This window comes from Coregonus clupeaformis, chromosome 27 (genome assembly GCF_020615455.1).
Source record: "Coregonus clupeaformis isolate EN_2021a chromosome 27, ASM2061545v1, whole genome shotgun sequence".
In the NCBI taxonomy this organism is placed as follows: domain Eukaryota; kingdom Metazoa; phylum Chordata; class Actinopteri; order Salmoniformes; family Salmonidae; genus Coregonus; species Coregonus clupeaformis.
Genome location: NC_059218.1, coordinates 41620032 through 41634814, shown reverse-complemented (window position 1 = coordinate 41634814; position 14783 = coordinate 41620032). Strand labels below are relative to the sequence as shown.

At 46.1% G+C, this 14783-nt stretch overlaps 1 protein-coding gene across 1 annotated transcript in view; it reads left to right on the top strand.

Annotated features, from left to right (window-relative positions):
- Positions 1 to 222: 222 nt before the first annotated feature.
- dchs1b (dachsous cadherin-related 1b) overlaps positions 223 to 14783 on the top strand; it is a 61452-nt gene continuing 46891 nt past the window's right edge. The window contains exons 1-6 of the mRNA XM_041851448.2: positions 223 to 407; positions 3201 to 3432; positions 3912 to 4148; positions 8160 to 8611; positions 9015 to 9389; positions 14149 to 14386. Of these exons, the coding sequence (XP_041707382.2) occupies positions 291 to 407; positions 3201 to 3432; positions 3912 to 4148; positions 8160 to 8611; positions 9015 to 9389; positions 14149 to 14386 (1651 nt within the window). The 5' untranslated portion in view covers positions 223 to 290. The remainder of the gene's footprint in view (positions 408 to 3200; positions 3433 to 3911; positions 4149 to 8159; positions 8612 to 9014; positions 9390 to 14148; positions 14387 to 14783) is intronic.

The window sequence follows — 14783 nt, the reverse complement described above, 5'->3', positions numbered from 1 at the left end:
TGTACTGAGAACGGTGGATAATTGGTGGATGTCCGTGGACTATAACATGCTGTTTAAATATGGTTCCGTTTAGAAATAGACTAGATTATTCCACATACTTTGGAGAAGGCATGTCATATTGATTCACAGTGCTCAAGAGACGCTACTAAGGAGAGGATTAGTGAAGATTAGTGAATAACAGTTATTTTAACATTTCCTCTCTCTCCCTCCCTCTCCAGGTGACAGCGACGGATGCGGACCGTGGTTCCTTCGGAGCAGTATCGTACTCCCTGGGGTCTGGTTCTAGCAGCATGGTACCGGCCCAGTTTACTGTCAACAAGGAGACTGGTCAGCTGTGTTCCAGCACAACACTGGACCGAGAGCAGGGGTCAGGCAACTATGACCTCACTGTGACCGCTACTGATGGGGTGAGAACCTATCTTGTGTTCTCCTCTCCTCTCCTCTCCTCTCCTCTCCTCTCCTCTCCTCTCCTCTCCTCTCCTCTCCTCTCCTCTCCTCTCCTCTCCTCTCCTCTCCTCGCCTCGCCTCGCCTCGCCTCGCCTCTGCTCTCTTCTTCTCTCTTCTCCTCTCCTCTCCTCTCCTCTCCTCTCCTCTTCTCTCCTCTCCTCTCCTCTCCTCTCCTCTCCTCTCTCTCCTCTCCTCTCCTCTCCTCTCCTCTCCTCTCCTCTCTTCATTTCTACCCTCCTCTCCTCTCCTCTCTCCTCTCTTCTTCTCACCTCTCCTCTCTTCTCTTCACTTCTCCTCTTCTATCCTCTCCTCTCTCCTCTCCTCTCTTCTTCTCACCTCTCCTCTCCTCTCTTCACTTCTCCTCTTCTCTCCTCTCCTCTCCTCTCCTCTCTTCACACACACACACACAGAAGGGAGGAGAGGAGAGAGGGGATGAGAGAGGGGAGGAGAGAGAGGAGAAGAGAGGGGAGGAGAGAGAGGAGAGAGTGGAGGAGAGAGGGGAGGAGAGAAAGGGGGGAGGGGGGAGAAGAGAGAGAAGAAGAGAGGGGAGAAGAGAGGGGAGAAGAGAAAGGAAAAGAGAGGGGAGGAGAGGGGAGGAGAGAGGGGAGAAGAGAGGGAGGAGACTGGGGAGGATAGAGGGGAGAAGAGAGGGGAGGAGAGAGGGGAGAAGAGATGGGAGGAGAGAGGGGAGAAGAGAGGGGAGAAGAGAGGGGAGGTTGAGAGGGGAGAAGAGATGGGAGGAGAGAGGGGAGAAGAGAGGGGACATGGCAACACAGGTATGGTAAAGCAATTAAAGGAGAGATAAGAAGAATGAGAGAGAAGGAGAGATAAGGAGAGATCAGGAGAGATAAGGAGAGATAAGGAGACATAAGGAGAGGGAAATAATATGAAGAGAGGAAAAGAGAGTGAGAGATTTTAAATATCTTTATTGGTTACATAATTAAAAGTACAAACTTTACTTCATTTTAACGGACCTAGAAAGTTATACCTTGGCCCTACATCGTACAGGTCAGAGGCACCCACCCAGGACAGAAAACTAGCCTGGAATAAGGAAAAAACTGATGCTGCACTGTCTCCTCCTCCCCACCGAACAGACACCCCCTCCTCACTGGTGGATCAAGGTGTGACACGTATCTGTTCGTAGCGAAAGCCCCTTGAATAATCCTCCAGTGTAGATCAGCAGTATGATTTCTCTATGAGAGGCTTATACAGGGAGCATCAACATCTAGAGATGGAGAAAGAGAGAGAGAGAGAGAGAGAGAGAGAGAGAGAGAGAGAGAGAGAGAGAGAGAGAGAGAGAGAGAGAGAGAGAGAGAGAGAGAGAGAGAGAGAGAGAGAGAGAGAGAGAGAGAGAGAGAGAGTGAGAGAGTGTGAGAGAGAGAGAGAGAGAGAGAGAGAGAGAGAGAGAGAGAGAGAGAGAGAGAGAGAGAGAGAGAGAGAGAGAGAGAGAGAGAGAGAGAGAGAGAGAGAGAGAGAGAGAGAGAGAGAGAGAGAGAGAGAGAGAGAGAGAGAGAGAGAGAGAGGCTTATACAGGGAACACCAACATCTAGAGACGGAGAAAGAGAGAGTGAGAGAGAGACAGAGAGAGAGAGAGAGAGACAGAGAGACAGAGAGAGAGAGAGAGAGAGAGAGAGAGAGAGAGAGAGAGAGAGAGAGAGAGAGAGAGAGAGAGAGAGAGAGGCTTATACAGGGAGCACCAACATCCTCTCAGAGAAGAGCTTGGTCCCAACCCTCCTGGCCACCCCGCTACCCTCAGCCCATACAGATGGTCTTTCTGCTGGCTAGCACAAAAGGCCCTCAGCTCCTGAGTCTTGAACGACAGGATCATTCCCTCCCCCTCCTGGTGTTCCCCTGCAGCGGCAGCCATGGTGAAAGGAGGCAGGTCCATGTCATTCGTGGCACAGCACGGTAGAACGGAGTAATGGCTGACATATGGACCCTGCTCCAGATCCAACAGGAACAGAGTAATGGCTGACATATGGACCCTGCTCCAGATCCAACAGGAACGGAGTAATGGCTGACATATGGACCCTGCTCCAGATCCAACAGGAACAGAGTAATGGCTGACATATGGACCCTGCTCCAGATCCAACAGGAACAGAGTAATGGCTGACATATGGACCCTGCTCCAGATCCAACAGGAACAAGTGCCTGTCATACCCAAGGTCCCCTGCTCTCCTCAGAACAGCCCAAGCAGTGCCTCTCCAGCACACCCGTTGCTGGTGCAGAAGTCTCTGTGCAGCTTGTAGACAGAAAGTTATCAGTCTGGACCCAATATCCATCAGCCCTTGGCCACCCTCATGGAAAGGGAGGTGTAACACTGCTGCAAGTGTCCAGTGTTGGCCAGACCAAAATACATCCACCAGTGACCTCTGCAGTTGCATGTGCCAGAGCATTGGAGCGGCCAAGTTGTTTGCGACCAGGACCCTTCCTCTGAAAGACTTCAGTGGCAACAACCACCGCCATTTAGACAACTTAGACCTTGTCCACCAGCCCCTCCCAGTTTCTCTCCTGAAACTCTGAGGTCCTCAAGAACACCCCTAATAATGTCATCCCTACTTCTCTAATCTATCTTCTATTCTATCTTCTATTCTGACTCCAGAAACTTAATCGCAAAGATTTTCCTAACGCTCTCTCTCTCTCTCTCTCTCTCTCCTTTCTCTCTCTCTCTCTCCTCTCTCTCCTCTCTCTCTCCCTTTCTCTCCTCTCTCTCCTCTTTCTCTCTCTCTCCATCCCCCCCCCCCTCTCTATAGGGTGGTCTGAGTGTGGTGGCCCGTGTCCGTGTGTATCTGGAGGACATTAATGACAACCGTCCATCCTTCTATCCCCTACTCTACACCGTGAGCCTCAGCACCCACAGCGCCCCCGGAACCTCCGTCACCAAGGTGATGGCCAACGACCCTGACGCTGGTGACAACGGCAGGGTGACCTATCGCACGGTGCCGGGTGGAGGCTCCGCCTTCTTCACTCTCAACAAAGACACAGGTGTGTGTGTGAGTGTGCGTTTGTGCCTATGTCTGTCTGTGTGTGTGTGATACCATAATGTTCCCTGTGTGTAGACAGCTGTCTGGTTTAAATTGTGATCGCTGCAGTAAAACAATAACAGTTTAGTGAAGTTGACTGACTGTGTTTTAATATTAATTATAATACTTTCACCATCCCTTCAACACAACTCTCTACAGATTTGACCTGCTCAGTAATATGTACACTCTCACTCTCTCTCTCTCTCTCTCTCTCTCTCTCTCTCTCTCTCTCTCTCTCTCTCTCTCTCTCTCTCTCTCTCTCTCTCTCTCTCTCTCTCTCTCTCTCTCTCCTCTCTCTCTCTCTCTCTCTCTCTCTCTCTCTCTCTCTCTCTCCTCTCTCTCTCTCTCTCTCTCTCTCTCTCTCTCTCTCTCTCTCTCTCTCTCTCTCTCTCTCTCTCTCTCTCTCTCTCTCTCCCTCCTTCCCTCCCTCTCTCTCACCAGGTGTGATCTCTCTTGCGCGGTCGCTTCACAGTAAGGCCAACACCCTGGTCTCCATGGTGATCTCGGCGCAGGATGGCGGCGGTCTGACGGCGCCGGTAAACGCCCGTGTCAACGTGAGCGTGGTTGGCGGCTCGGTGGCGCCCCCTCTGTTTGACCAGGCTCAGTACTACTTTACAGTGTCTGAGGAGGTCCTCAGGGGAACTGAGGTGGGCAAGGTCCATGCTGCCACCAAGACTGGTACGTTTAACAGTTTAACAAGTCTCTGCTCTTCTGATGAGGTGTTGATATTTGTCTGTTACTTGAGGTCTTTATTTTTATATAATATTTTTTATTCACAATGAATGAAAGATCAAATGTAAAGGCACTTCCCCTTTCTGAAAATCATCATCATCATCATCATCATCATCATCATCATCATCATCATCATCCTCATCATCATCATCATCATCATCATCATCATCATAATCATCGTCATCATCACCATCATCATCATCGTCGTCATCATCATCATCATCATCATCATCGTCATCACCATCATCATCATCATCATCATCATCATCGTCATCATCATCATCATCATCATCGTCATCATCATCATCATCATCATCATCATCATCATCATCGTCATCGTAGCCAGCCACATATTCCTCCCACCATGGCTAGCCAGCTGGGCTGCTACCTTTATCAACTTAATTCTATGCGCAAGACATAGAATGCTTTAGCCTCGGACAGTGTGTCAAAAGTTAGGGTCTCTCCCTCATAAAAGACACGAAGACGGTAGGGTGCAGGAGCTGAAACTTAATCCCCTTCTTGTAGAGACAGGCTTTGATGTCCTTGAATTCAGCTCTTGTCTTCACGAGATTGGCACTCAGGTCTGGGTAGAATTGTATATCTTGGCCACGGAATGTTGGTTGATGCTCCCTCGCCCAGCGCATTGCGCGTTCCTTGTCTTGGTAATGACGAAAGCAGGCTATGATCGCCCTAGGCCGCTCCCCTGAGTTGGGTTTGAGGGTGAGGGATCTGTGCGCTCGGTCGAACCCATCACTTCCACCAGCATGTCAGAGACAAATTTCACAGGGTTGATTCCAGTCTCAATTCCCTCCATGACGCCAACAATCCGGATGTTTTCCTTTCTGGTATAATTCTCCAACGAATCTACCTTGGAAAGTAGAGCTGTGTTGGCCGTTTTCATATGAGAGAGAGCTGCCTCTAGCTCGGCAGTCCGCTCGGTGTTGTCAGTGGAGAAACCTTCTAGTGTAGTGAGGCGTCGCCCCAAACGTGTTGACCGTTTCTCAAAAGGCGGCAATGGAGGTTTGGAGAGGTGCCAATGAAGTGCTGATGAGAGAAGCCAAATCCTCTTTTAGGCTACTCCTTTGTTTAGCTACAAGCGTGGTCATAGACAAGGCCTCCGACTCTGCAGCATTTTCTGTGATCCAGTAGTTGGTTCGGCCTTCGACGATGTGTTAGTCGTAGCAGTTCTCTTCGGGTTGGTCTTGCTCATGGTACAATGAAAAGTGATTTAAAAGAATATAACCAACTGATACATCCACATAAAAACTAACAGCGGCGTGTAGAAAACGTTACATCGCCCGACCGGAAGTCCTCCCCTGTCAGTTGAGGTCTATTGATCTGTTGAATGTAGCTGTTCTATCCTTCTATTGTCTTCATAGTGTAACGGCGGGAGTAAACTACACAACTTTCTAAATCCTAACATCACATTAAACCAACGTCTTTCCTGTCGTTTTTTGTCTTTTCAACATAGTGGTGCGCACACTAAACGATGTGGTACAGATGTAGTGGTACTAAACGATGTGGTCCAGATGTAGTGGTGCTAAACGATGTGGTACAGATGTAGTGGTACTAAACGATGTGGTACAGATGTAGTGGTGCTAAACGATGTGGTACAGATGTAGTGGTGCTAAACGATGTGGTACAGATGTAGTGGTGCTAAACGATGTGGTACTAAACGATGTGGTACTAAACGATGTGGTACAGATGTAGTGGTACTAAACGATGTGGTACAGATGTAGTGGTACTAAACGATGTGGTACAGATGGGGGTCACACACACACTACAAGATTCTTCCCTTTGTCGTGAGAATTCTCCATACCACGCTGTCTCACTAAAACAAACGAGCTGTGGCTCAAAGCAACCTCATACAACGTATCAGTCAGACTTGCACGCTTGCCATACAGAGTTGAAATTTCTAGCCAACATTTTGAATTGAATAACGTTGCTTGTGAACTTCAGAGCTGTAACCATTTGACACTTTGGTTTTGATTAAAGTCAAGAATAAACGCATGCTAGTAGTCATCGCTCCTGCTGGAGAGTCTACACATTCTGGGGGATGAAACAACTTCATAATCTCACTGGCTTCTTCTCTTGCCGGCTCTCATTGGCTAATACTCATCAAAGTTCTCAAATCTCACACTACAAGAGAATTTCAGATTTTGTGCCGATAAAATCAAACATTTGGAAATATTTCAGGACATCTGGGACGGCTCAGAGACTGGATCGGTAGCCCTCTGATTGGCTCACATGAAACGAGCGTCGGTGATGGCCACGTGCCCCGAGATGGGCAACGACGTGGGGGATTTTGTCTCAGCTGTACACCCGGTTTAAAGCAGTTTACGTTAATGTTGTTCTGCCTCTAACTAAGTCCCAGGCTTTTATGGTATAGTCTTGGTCCATGGGTCCAGTCTTACTCTCACTAAATCGGTTGGCTACAGTGGTTCTCAAGCGGTAACACACATGGAATGAGTTATGCATACCTCACTACTTGTATGAGACATTCATTGGAGTCTTGGTGTAGTCAGAGAATAGTTATACTGTTATCCTCAGCTCACCCTATGGGCTCTGGTCTGAGAATAGTTATCCTGGTATCCTCAGCTCACCCTATGGGCTCTGGTCTGATAATAGTTATCCTGGTATCCTCAGCTCACCCTATGGGCTCTGGTCTGATAATAGTTATCCTGGTATCCTCAGCTCACCCTATGGGCTCTGGTCTGATAATAGTTATCCTGTTATCCTCAGCTCACCCTATGGGCTCTGGTCTGAGAATAGTTATCCTGGTATCCTCAGCTCACCCTATGGGCTCTGGTCTGAGAATAGTTATCCTGGTATCCTCAGCTCACCCTATGGGCTCTGGTCTGATAATAGTTATACTGTTATCCTCAGCTCACCCTATGGGCTCTGGTCTGAGAATAGTTATACTGTTATCCTCAGCTCATCCTATGGGCTCTGGTCTGATAATAGTTATCCTGTTATCCTCAGCTCACCCTATGGGCTCTGGTCTGAGAATAGTTATCCTGGTATCCTCAGCTCACCCTATGGGCTCTGGTCTGATAATAGTTATCCTGGTATCCTCAGCTCATCCTATGGGCTCTGGTCTGATAATAGTTATCCTGGTATCCTCAGCTCACCCTATGGGCTCTGGTCTGATAATAGTTATCCTGGTATCCTCAGTTCACCCTATGATTTCTGGTCATAAGTAGTGCACTATCTAGGGAATAGGGTGCCATTTGGGACACACTCTAATCTCTACTCCCTCCTCACCTCTCTGTTGGCTGATTTAACATGGATTATTTTCACAAAGAACTAGAGTTTACTCTTTCCTGGTATGAATGACTGCAGAATGATTTCTTTTGGAGGTGGTTTTGAGTAGGAGTCAAGAGAGAAGTGCTCTCATCTGGAGTGGACCTGAAGTACCCTTATCCCCCACTCGAACTGTTTTATATCTACTGTCAATAAGTCTATTGGTTAATTCGGATCCCCATTAGCTTTTGTAGAAGCAGCAGCTACACTTCACACAAAACATGACAAGTAACAAAACACTGATACACAGATAGACAGGGACAGTCCCACACATTTATAATCCAATCATATACAAACAATACATCCACTTTCATCATAACTCTTTTCAGTACAGGAGTTGAAATGGACATGGAATTTACTGTGATTGATGCTCTGTTTGTATTACAGGCTATTAAATGCCTTGTCTGTTTCACATGGAATTAACCACTATGATCCTCCCTCCCTCCCTCCCTCCCTCCCTCCCTCCCTCCCTCCCTCCTCTCCTTCCCTCCTCCCTCCTCCTCCTCCCTCCCTCCTCCTTCCTTCCTTCCTTCCTTCCTTCCTTCCTTCCTTCCTTCCTTCCTTCCTTCCTTCCTTCCTTACTTCCTTACTTCCTTCCTTCCTTCCCTCCCCTCCCCATCTCTCCCTCCCTCCCTCCCTTTCTCTCTCTCTCAGGTAATTCCCAGGACATCTCCTACTCCATCTCATCAGGTGATCCAGATGGTTATTTCACCATGGACTCTACCTCCGGGGCGCTCCGCTCCTCTCTCCCTCTGGACCACGAGGCCTGTCCCAGTCTCGACCTGGAGGTCCAGGCTCGCTACGGCTCGCCACCCGCCTACGGAACCACACGCGTACGTGTAACCATCTCGGACGTCAATGACAACGCTCCCTCCTTCCTCCCCTCCTCCTCCGAATCCCTCCTTCTCCCGGAGGTGACTAAGATGGGAACGGTGGTGTACCGGGTCCAGGCCGCTGACCGGGACTCTGGTCCAAACAGTCAGCTGAGTTTTGACCTGGTCTCGATCGGTGCGGGGGGCAGGATGTTTGGTGTGGACCGGGGAAGCGGGGAGCTGCGGCTGATTGGTGGACTGAACTACGAGAGTGTTCCGCGCTACGACCTACAGGTCAGGGAGTTATCATATTTGTATAAACTATTAAGATAAACTCCAAAATAAAGTTTTTCTTTAAAGAATGTACCAATAGGGCCATCATATGCACTTGTCAATATTAAATGAGATTACTCACTTCTCTCTCTCCTCCATCTCCCTCCCTCCCTCCCTCCCTCCCTCCCTCCCTCCCTCCATCTCCCTCCCTCCATCTTGCTCCCTCCATCTTCCTCCCTCCATCTCCCTTCCTCCATCTCTCTCCCTCCATCTCCCTCCCTCCATCTCCCTCCCTCCCCCCTTCCCTGCCTCCATCTCCATCCCTCCCTCCCTCCATCTCTCTCCATCTCCCTCCCTCCCTCCCCCCTCCCTCCCCCATCCCTCCCTCCCTCCATCTCCCTCCCTCCCTCCCCCCTCCTCCCAGGTGGTAGCTAAAGATGGTGGAGTGCCCCAGCTCAGCTCTACCTTTACATTAGTGGTCCATGTCCAGGCTCAGGACGCGCAGGGCCCCGCCTTCGACACGCTAACCTACCGTGTGGAGCTACAGGAGAACGCGCCTCTAAACACACGCTTCCTACAGGTCCGCGCCCTTAACAGAGAGGCTGCTGGGAACGGCGGAGGCTCCACCTCTTCCCACTCCTCTTCCTCGGTCTCGTACAGACTGCGTCCGGACGGTGACGCGGCAGGGTTTGGGGTCGCCCCAGATAGTGGGTGGTTGTTTGTTCGCAGCGCTCTGGACCGGGAGGCTAAGGACATGTATCTACTGACGGTGTTGGCCACCTCTGGACCAGGAGGGCAGGTGAGGAACACACAGCAGTTCAGGTTATACTATCAGTCTTATTTTATCTTCATGTAGATCTGTGGTTTACCTTCATGTAGATCTGTGGTTTACCTTCATGTAGATCTGTGGTTTACCTTCATGTAGATCTGTGGTTTACCTTCATGTAGATCTGTGGTTTACCTTCATGTAGATCTGTGGTTTACCTTCATATAGATCTGTGGTTTACCTTCATGTAGATCTGTGGTTTACCTTCATGTAGATCTGTGGTTTACCTTCATGTAGATCTGTGGTTTACCTTCATGTAGATCTGTGGTTTACCTTCATGTAGATCTGTGGTTTACCTTCATGGATCTGTGGTTTACCTTCATGTAGATCTGTGGTTTACCTTCATGTAGATCTGTGGTTTACCTTCATGTAGATCTGTGGTTTACCTTCATGTAGATCTGTGGTTTACCTTCATGTAGATCTGTGGTTTACCTTCATATAGATCTGTGGTTTACCTTCATGTAGATCTGTGGTTTACCTTCATGTAGATCTGTGGTTTACCTTCATGTAGATCTGTGGTTTACCTTCATATAGATCTGTGGTTTACCTTCATGTAGATCTGTGGTTTACCTTCATATAGATCTGTGGTTTACCTTCATGTAGATCTGTGGTTTACCTTCATGTAGATCTGTGGTTTACCTTCATGTAGATCTGTGGTTTACCTTCATATAGATCTGTGGTTTACCTTCATAGTAGATCTGTGGTTTACCTTCATGTAGATCTGTGGTTTACCTTCATGTAGATCTGTGGTTTACCTTCATGTAGATCTGTGGTTTACCTTCATGTAGATCTGTGGTTTACCTTCATGTAGATCTGTGGTTTACCTTCATGTAGATCTGTGGTTTACCTTCATGTAGATCTGTGGTTTACCTTCATGTAGATCTGTGGTTTACCTTCATGTAGATCTGTGGTTTACCTTCATGTAGATCTGTGGTTTACCTTCATGTAGATCTGTGGTTTACCTTCATGTAGATCTGTGGTTTACCTTCATGTAGATCTGTGGTTTACCTTCATGTAGATCTGTGGTTTACCTTCATGTAGATCTGTGGTTTACCTTCATGTAGATCTGTGGTTTACCTTCATATAGATCTGTGGTTTACCTTCATGTAGATCTGTGGTTTACCTTCATGTAGATCTGTGGTTTACCTTCATGTAGATCTGTGGTTTACCTTCATATAGATCTGTGGTTTACCTTCATGTAGATCTGTGGTTTACCTTCATGTAGATCTGTGGTTTACCTTCATGTAGATCTGTGGTTTACCTTCATGTAGATCTGTGGTTTACCTTCATGTAGATCTGTGGTTTACCTTCATGTAGATCTGTGGTTTACCTTCATGTAGATCTGTGGTTTACCTTCATGTAGATCTGTGGTTTACCTTCATGTAGATCTGTGGTTTACCTTCATGTAGATCTGTGGTTTACCTTCATGTAGATCTGTGGTTTACCTTCATGTAGATCTGTGGTTTACCTTCATGTAGATCTGTGGTTTACCTTCATATAGATCTGTGGTTTACCTTCATGTAGATCTGTGGTTTACCTTCATATAGATCTGTGGTTTACCTTCATGTAGATCTGTGGTTTACCTTCATGTAGATCTGTGGTTTACCTTCATGTAGATCTGTGGTTTACCTTCATGTAGATCTGTGGTTTACCTTCATGTAGATCTGTGGTTTACCTTCATATAGATCTGTGGTTTACCTTCATGTAGATCTGTGGTTTACCTTCATGTAGATCTGTGGTTTACCTTCATGTAGATCTGTGGTTTACCTTCATGTAGATCTGTGGTTTACCTTCATGTAGATCTGTGGTTTACCTTCATGTAGATCTGTGGTTTACCTTCATGTAGATCTGTGGTTTACCTTCATATAGATCTGTGGTTTACCTTCATGTAGATCTGTGGTTTACCTTCATGTAGATCTGTGGTTTACCTTCATATAGATCTGTGGTTTACCTTCATGTAGATCTGTGGTTTACCTTCATGTAGATCTGTGGTTTACCTTCATATAGATCTGTGGTTTACCTTCATGTAGATCTGTGGTTTACCTTCATGTAGATCTGTGGTTTACCTTCATATAGATCTGTGGTTTACCTTCATGTAGATCTGTGGTTTACCTTCATGTAGATCTGTGGTTTACCTTCATATAGATCTGTGGTTTACCTTCATGTAGATCTGTGGTTTACCTTCATGTAGATCTGTGGTTTACCTTCATGTAGATCTGTGGTTTACCTTCATGTAGATCTGTGGTTTACCTTCATGTAGATCTGTGGTTTACCTTCATGTAGATCTGTGGTTTACCTTCATGTAGATCTGTGGTTTACCTTCATGTAGATCTGTGGTTTACCTTCATGTAGATCTGTGGTTTACCTTCATGTAGATCTGTGGTTTACCTTCATGTAGATCTGTGGTTTACCTTCATGTAGATCTGTGGTTTACCTTCATGTAGATCTGTGGTTTACCTTCATGTAGATCTGTGGTTTACCTTCATGTAGATCTGTGGTTTACCTTCATGTAGATCTGTGGTTTACCTTCATGTAGATCTGTGGTTTACCTTCATGTAGATCTGTGGTTTACCTTCATGTAGATCTGTGGTTTACCTTCATGTAGATCTGTGGTTTACCTTCATGTAGATCTGTGGTTTACCTTCATATAGATCTGTGGTTTACCTTCATGTAGATCTGTGGTTTACCTTCATGTAGATCTGTGGTTTACCTTCATATAGATCTGTGGTTTACCTTCATGTAGATCTGTGGTTTACCTTCATGTAGATCTGTGGTTTACCTTCATGTAGATCTGTGGTTTACCTTCATGTAGATCTGTGGTTTACCTTCATGTAGATCTGTGGTTTACCTTCATATAGATCTGTGGTTTACCTTCATGTAGATCTGTGGTTTACCTTCATGTAGATCTGTGGTTTACCTTCATATAGATCTGTGGTTTACCTTCATATAGATCTGTGGTTTACCTTCATATAGATCTGTGGTTTACCTTCATGTAGATCTGTGGTTTACCTTCATGTAGATCTGTGGTTTACCTTCATGTAGATCTGTGGTTTACCTTCATGTAGATCTGTGGTTTACCTTCATGTAGATCTGTGGTTTACCTTCATATAGATCTGTGGTTTACCTTCATGTAGATCTGTGGTTTACCTTCATGTAGATCTGTGGTTTACCTTTATGTAGATCTGTGGTTTACCTTCATATAGATCTGTGGTTTACCTTCATGTAGATCTGTGGTTTATCTTCATATAGATCTGTGGTTTACCTTCATGTAGATCTGTGGTTTACCTTCATGTAGATCTGTGGTTTACCTTCATGTAGATCTGTGGTTTACCTTCATATAGATCTGTGGTTTACCTTCATATAGATCTGTGGTTTACCTTCATATAGATCTGTGGTTTACCTTCATATAGATCTGTGGTTTACCTTCATGTAGATCTGTGGTTTACCTTCATGTAGATCTGTGGTTTACCTTCATGTAGATCTGTGGTTTACCTTCATGTAGATCTGTGGTTTACCTTCATGTAGATCTGTGGTTTACCTTCATGTAGATCTGTGGTTTACCTTCATGTAGATCTGTGGTTTACCTTCATGTAGATCTGTGGTTTACCTTCATGTAGATCTGTGGTTTACCTTCATATAGATCTGTGGTTTACCTTCATATAGATCTGTGGTTTACCTTCATGTAGATCTGTGGTTTACCTTCATATAGATCTGTGGTTTACCTTCATGTAGATCTGTGGTTTACCTTTATGTAGATCTGTGGTTTACCTTCATGTAGATCTGTGGTTTACCTTCATGTAGATCTGTGGTTTACCTTCATGTAGATCTGTGGTTTACCTTCATGTAGATCTGTGGTTTACCTTTATGTAGATCTGTGGTTTACCTTCATGTAGATCTGTGGTTTACCTTCATGTAGATCTGTGGTTTACCTTCATATAGATCTGTGGTTTACCTTCATGTAGATCTGTGGTTTACCTTCATGTAGATCTGTGGTTTACCTTCATGTAGATCTGTGGTTTATCTTCATATAGATCTGTGGTTTACCTTCATGTAGATCTGTGGTTTACCTTCATGTAGATCTGTGGTTTACCTTCATGTAGATCTGTGGTTTACCTTCATATAGATCTGTGGTTTACCTTCAATAGATCTGTGGTTTACCTTCATGTAGATCTGTGGTTTACCTTCATGTAGATCTGTGGTTTACCTTCATATAGATCTGTGGTTTACCTTCATATAGATCTGTGGTTTACCTTCATATAGATCTGTGGTTTACCTTCATGTAGATCTGTGGTTTACCTTCATGTAGATCTGTGGTTTACCTTCATATAGATCTGTGGTTTACCTTCATATAGATCTGTGGTTTACCTTCATGTAGATCTGTGGTTTACCTTCATGTAGATCTGTGGTTTACCTTCATGTAAATCTGTGGTTTACCTTCATATAGATCTGTGGTTTACCTTCATATAGATCTGTGGTTTACCTTCATGTAGATCTGTGGTTTACCTTCATATAGATCTGTGGTTTACCTTCATGTAGATCTGTGGTTTACCTTCATATTTGTGGTTTCTGTAGTAAAGAAAAAACGTATAGTGCTTTATTCCTGGACACAGATGAAGTCCTGCACTAAAAAACATGCTCAAAGGACATTCTCCATTGGTTAACCTGTGTCTGGGAAGCTGGTTTAGAGACACAACATCTCTTTATCTATGTCATTCTTTTTTCTTCTGTGCAGGGTGTGGCCGGGGCGGGCAGGACTGGCAGTGCCACGGTGAGGGTCTCTGTAACAGATGAGAATGACAACAGTCCCCGTCTGAGTCAGGAGAGGGTGTTTCTGGCTGTGAGAGAGAACCTTCCGGTGGGTACGGGGTTCGGACGGGTGTCGGCTGCTGACAGAGACGCAGGACAGAACGCCAGACTGACATTCAGACTCCTGCACACTGACAGACACTTCCAGATCAACTCACACACAGGTGAGGAACACCAAGGGTTCAGGGCCCGTATCCACAAAGCCACACACAGGTGAGGAACACCAAGGGTTCAGGGCCCGTATCCACAAAGCCACACACAGGTGAGGAACACCAAGGGTTCAGGGCCCGTATCCACAAAGCCACACACAGGTGAGGAACACCAAGGGTTCAGGGCCCGTATCCACAAAGCCACATACAGGTGAGGAACACCAAGGGTTCAGGGCCCGTATCCACAAAGCCACACACAGGTGAGGAACACCAAGGGTTCAGGGCCCGTATCCACAAAGCGTCTCAGAGCAGGAGTGCTGATCTGGGATCCAGTCCATTTTAATCGTATTCATTGTGATCTAAAATGCTAAAACTGATCCTAGATCAGCACGCCTACTCTGAGATGCTTTGT